The sequence below is a fragment of the Oculina patagonica genome, chromosome 6, assembly GCF_052425735.1.
Source record: "Oculina patagonica isolate OP01 chromosome 6, crgOcupat, whole genome shotgun sequence".
Lineage (NCBI taxonomy): Eukaryota > Metazoa > Cnidaria > Anthozoa > Scleractinia > Oculinidae > Oculina > Oculina patagonica.
The window spans coordinates 36,357,216-36,363,085 of record NC_135763.1 but is presented as its reverse complement, the minus strand read 5'-3'; the positions used below and the strand labels follow the sequence as shown (position 1 = coordinate 36,363,085).

Sequence of the window (5,870 nt, the reverse complement as noted above, 5' to 3'; positions counted from 1 at the left end):
AAACAAAATTTTTTTTTATGAACAGAACAATAGCTTGTCTGTGCGCTGTGTATTATGTAAATTTCTTAGCTGTCCTCGGCAAAACAACAACGGAAACACGCACGCAGTCTTTACGGACGAAATCCTGGAAGGCTAACAACACCTTTGATTTTAAACAAACATAGCAGAATGCTCAAGAAAGAGACTAAAGGAAATCAAAACACCAGACGCATTTTTGTTAACTCTCTCTTTTGTTAACTGCAGGACGTTATTGTTACTTTTGTTGAATCAATAAACACCAGTAATACTGTAGTTCAACTTTCTCGATTTACTTCCGTTCTGGGAAATTTATTTCCGCTTGGAACTACGAGCATGCGCAATAAAAAACGGAAGACCAAGGTTCTTCCTGAAATCGACCTGAAATTGATCTGATCGATTCCAGTTTAATTTCCCAGAGTCCATCCCATACCGCTGACCGACTAGATGGACTCTGGGCTCGAGATTGGGATTAGCCCAGAGGTCCCAATCCCTTGCGCAGACCAGAAAGATCGCAGGCCCCTGGGACAAGATTGGAGGAGCCGCAATTCCAATCTCAAGGTTGCTGTTACGCATGCACAGCTCGTATGTGGCCAGATTCTAGCGCATTCCTTTGGACGTCCACCAAGAATGAAATGTTAGAAGGCACTCGGTTTGCATTGAACTGTACTGGAAATCTAAGTTTTTTTAAGAGTAAAGCAAATTCGATATCGTCGGAGAGAAGCAACGGCCGTAAAAATTTGCGTTCACTCGCTATAATGAAACCAGTTTGGCAATGCGTAACGCAATGACTTCATAAAGTCAGTCGTCGCGATGATTTTACCATTACATGTATCTTCGAAACTAGGCACAAATTATAGCGATAAAAATTTTCACGATGCGCGGAGTATTTCTTGTTAAGTTTTTTCAGTGCAAGCAAATTTTCATTTTAGTAAACCAGATTAAACAAAGAAGCCTGCGTCAATTTGTTTGCCCTCTTTTGAGAGTGCTGTGGCACTTGGCTTATCATTGGGTGCTCGGAAATTTCGGTGGAAAGTCAAATGGAAAGGTCCGTTTCGATTAGGAGTGACCGAAAGGGAATATTCGGGACCAGCTCTGGAGGTTGGCCACTTTGACCGGTCGGACCAGTCGGACCGAAAATTACCGTTCCATTTTGACAAACTGATCAGTTGTCTTACTTAAGTTCAGTCGCTTCTCACAGATGCGAAGAACTGGAGGTAAGGAATGCAAAATGGAAAGGACCCTTCCACTCGGTTGGCCCGGATAAATCGGAAAATGGCTTTCTATTTTACAACGGTGAGTTTATGTTGGTTCCACCGGTCGGACTTTAAAAATAGAAAGCACCCATTAGCTTAGGCTTCCTGTGGTCTTGCGCGTGATTGGCATTTTGACATGCGTCCCGGCACGATTTTCGTTCGTGTCGATTTTCACACTTAATGTTTCTTCGGAACTTAAAGGGCACAATTTATTAATATGGCGATAAAAATTTTCACCATGCATCGAGTATTATCGATATGTTTTCAGTGCGAGCAAATTATCATTTAAGTAAACTTGAGTCAAAAAAGCGCGTACGCCAATAGCGAAGCGCGCGAGTGACGTCACGACTCAGACAAGACTCAGACAAACAAACCGAAATTGCGGACGATTTTCCTAAAACACTTTCCTATGAAGCCGTTATTCCTAAAACACTTTCATAAAACGAGAACTTCGCCTAGATTCCTTCTATTTCCCTCAGAACACCCTAATGTTTTTTTAGCCTTGTGGCGGTTATATTCATTGGCATTCTATTTTTAGACCTCGCGCGCTTCGCTTTTTTGTCGGCCGCGTTTATTATATGTGCATTTTGTGAAGCATAGCAGCATGATTTCCAAACTTTCGCCACCTGCAGCCAACTATAAGAAACTTCCGGCCGGTTTTGCCTGTGAGTTTGAACGAAGAGGTTTCCTTTTCGCTCACTTGATAAAACGATCGTGTGCTGTCCTTGTGGACAGCACACAATATCAGAATTGATATCAGAATTGATATGAACGCTATTTTTTCATCTCTTTATTTAAAATTACATGCCTGCAAAATAAAATTTTAATTCAAAACAAAATTTTACTTTTACTGCTACAAAAACACGGGAAATAACGGTATAAAACTGAGAAGGTCACACTCATATATATTATGTTAGAGAGCCAGCTGATAGAACTTTCAGTTGGCTTTGGGAGTAACTGTTAACTATTGTTTCAGTAGTTTTCTTAACTGTGAGGGATGATATAAATCGGTCTAGATAGAGCAGTTTTCAATTGAGTGTCGTAAAACCAAAACCAAAGTAATTACTCTGGCCAATCACAAAGGACACGGACAATCCAGTGAACCAATCAAAACTCGAAGCAAATACATGTAGCGATTGGTTTTGGTTTTACTTCTGATTCGCTGAGAAAGTGGCGCGAGATTTTTAAGCCAATCACTAATCGTAGTAATGCAAAACCAAAGCAAACGCAATTTTCTTTCGACACTCAAGTGAAAACCGCTCTAAGAGCTAACTGGATGAATAACAAAGTACTTGTCTAATTGTGTCCTTCACTGCTTGTCTCACTTCGTCTATCTTCCAACAGTAAAGAATCGGGTTTAATGACGAGTTTAAGTAAACTAAGGTGACTGTATAACCCCAGGCGAGGTAAACAGATGAAGATAGTCCACTGATACCAACCAAAGTCTCCACTATACCTTCAGGCAAATAACAAGCGACTAACGTCAGTTGCAACCACAGTGCAGTGGACACTGCCTTTCTGTATCGAGCTATGTTCAGTTCGTTCTGCTGTTGAGATTGGTCTTGTACTTGAATTTGCCAATGACGGAGAGTTAGGAAGACTTTTGTGTAAGAGAAGATCGAGGTTACTATACTCAGTAATTTATTTATAATTATAAACCACATGGTTATAAGGAAATTCGAAAAGTGCATCAGTGTTGAAAATACGATCGACACAAGCCAAAAGGTAATAACTAGCACATAGGTCCGATTCAAAGTTACAACTTGTCTGTATCTCAGTCCCAGCAACAGGGCGAGAAGTCTGTCCACGCTTATTGCAGTCAGTGTGAACAGCGACACTCCACACAAAATAATGGTGGTTGTAAAAACTGCGAGTGTGAAGTAGCGACAAATATTCCAATTTTCATTCAATACAGACATCAAATATGTAACAAACAGAGGCTCTGAAATAAGACCAACACAGAGATCAGTTGTTGCAAGGCTACGAAGCATGAGCTTGGACGGCGGATGAAGTGAAGACTCCTTGCGAAACGCAGCTAGGATCAGAACATTTCCAAGAAATGCAGTAATGGACAAAAAAATGTTTAAGACTGAAAGAAATGTCACATGGCCGTGTATTCCAGCAGTTAAACCTGCCGAGCACAACAGTTTTTCAAATGTTTTCTGCTTTTCGTCCTGAGTAAAGTTTGCTGGCGCCATTACTCTGCCACAGCTGTATAGTTTAACCGAAGACTGAAATATTTTGATCAAAATTCATTAACAATTAGCGAAGCTTCCAGCAACTTCAAAGATACTGTTTTTTATTGTGCCAAGCATGTCAAAATCATGAATTATTAATTCAGGGAAAAACAAGTTAATTAACCGAGCAGTTGGTTGACAGACAGACTGTTTTTTTTTTCCTCCTACACATTCTGTACTTTTTCATTTGATGAGGACAAAGATACAATTTAGGCGAACCATTGGTTTTGAAGCATGTGTCTTCGGCAATTTCAGGAGATATTTCATAAATTCTGGAAACAACTGATTTTCCGTAATTAATTTATTCCTCAACCCAGAGTAAACTGTCAGTTTCTGAAAGATGTTAAACAAATAGTGATGCTGATAACAAACATTTGAAAAACGGAGCAGCTTGAGGTGTATTCTGTTATTTTCTTAAAAGACTGCGTGAATGGAATGTATCTATAGTCGCTTCATGCTGCTGAAGCCGGCCGATAAGGCCACTAGGCTCGAACCCAGACTTAACCCAATTGTTTACGAGGCCCAAACGCCGCTATTAAAGAAGATTAGTTTTCCTCTTTCTGGAAGAAGGAGGAAATAAATCAGAAGTCATCCTATGATCGAGAAAATAAACGATCTCGTGACAGTCGACATTATGTGCTGCATGTAGAGTAACACGAAAAATTCGGTGTCCTTTTATTGCTAGAAACTCTTAAACTTCAAATTATTCTTTATCTTTTGGTTTTGGAGCATTTGGTTTCTACATGATACCAAATTCAATAAATTTTCTCAAATTTATAAATTTTAAAGTACTTATGAAAAAACTCCGCAGTATTTTTAATCGCAAATTTAAATTAAAAGAGCACCGTTCCCAAGGCTTCTCAACCTGTTGAGAAAAAAGGAAAGAGGTCGTTATTCCATTTATTCCACACTTCCACACTCGTTAACAAGGAACAAAATGAAGGGAAAGCGTCTTAAAATTTTCTATGCATTTCGGACGTTTCGTTTGGTGAAAATATCCTTGTTACTGACAACGACAACTGGTAGACGGAACATTCAGTTTAGGTGGAATATTATCCAGAATCAGTTGCCAAGACAAAAAGCAGATGGTCGAATTAATCGACACAGACTCTTTTGTAATTTAAATTCACGATTAGGAAAACTACTCCGGATTTTCTCAAGTAATTATTGCTTATATAAATTTGCAAAAAAAGTTTGAATTTTGTTTTTTAATACACCCCAAGGAAAATAAAAAGAGGTTGTGTCGTTTCTGAATAAAAATGGAGACACAGAAACTTCGGTGTTACGCTACACGAGCACTTTTGGTGTAGACTGTCACAAGATATCTATTTCTAGCTTTATTGTTTCTTTGTTATCACTAACACTAAATTTTCGTTTCCTTCCATTCAGGCTGACAGTCACGTCCTCTTTTAATTTACTCCGCAATTCAGTATTTGCTCTCTCTATACCCAAAATTAGTGTGAATAAAAGACATATGTGAACATCTGCTTGATATATAAACGCAGGCAGTTTAAAGTTCTAAAAGAGTAAACTGCTTCCTGTGTGCTGAAAACCAACACTTGATGTTGGCAATCCTTAATTTTCTCAAAAAGCTCAAATTCTGCACATTAATAACAGATATAGCTTAAGGTTCTTCTTTCTTTAAGAGTTTTTCAATATTTTGTCCATAGGTTTGGAAGACTTCCCCACATTCATTGTGGATCGATGTCAACGATTTTCAAGCAATCTGGGGCCACAAGCTTCTATTTATATTAACACATTCTTTAAAAATTAGTCAAATTGTGCATACACCATCGCCAACTGATAGGCCGGCTCTGGTCTTGTTATCCCTTCCTATGTGTAAAAAAATAGCCCACCACGCTTAAACTAAGCTGTCTTCCAAAAAAGTGTTTGCGTGCATATTATGAACTTCGGATCACTTTTGATAGCGAGCTTTGAGAAGTTTAACAATCGTGTCGCAACCAGTTCAAGTAATTTCCTTTTCTTCCATTATTCTTGTGTCATAAGAACTTAAATTAAGAGAAACTTAAAAATTTAGAAAAAAAGCAATGTTAATTTGAGAAAACAGGCAATTAGTATTCCTAACCGTAATTTGAATTAAAATGATACCGGTCTCTATAAAGCTTGTCAACCCCTGTTAAGTGTAAAGAAAAATTGTCATTAATTTTCACAAAATGTAGTTTTTAATTTTTGAACGCAAAAAAATAAATAATTAAAAATGTCTTTTAAACGGAGCACACTTTTGGTGAAACAATATATAATTTTATTTCGGGTAGAGTATTTTAAACGCCAGGACAATTAAAAAGAGCCAGAAAATTAATGAATTTTCAAAGTGCCGAAGCATTTCTGAATAAAAGTTAGG

At 38.1% G+C, this 5,870-nt stretch overlaps 1 protein-coding gene across 1 annotated transcript; it reads right to left on the bottom strand.

Moving 5' to 3' along the window:
• Window positions 1–2,539: 2,539 nt before the first annotated feature.
• Window positions 2,540–3,469, bottom strand: LOC144658835 (adenosine receptor A3-like). The gene has a single exon (XM_078519317.1). It carries the CDS (start codon window positions 3,467–3,469, stop codon window positions 2,540–2,542), a length of 930 nt encoding a protein of 309 aa, XP_078375443.1.
• Between the last annotated feature and the right edge of the window lie 2,401 nt (window positions 3,470–5,870).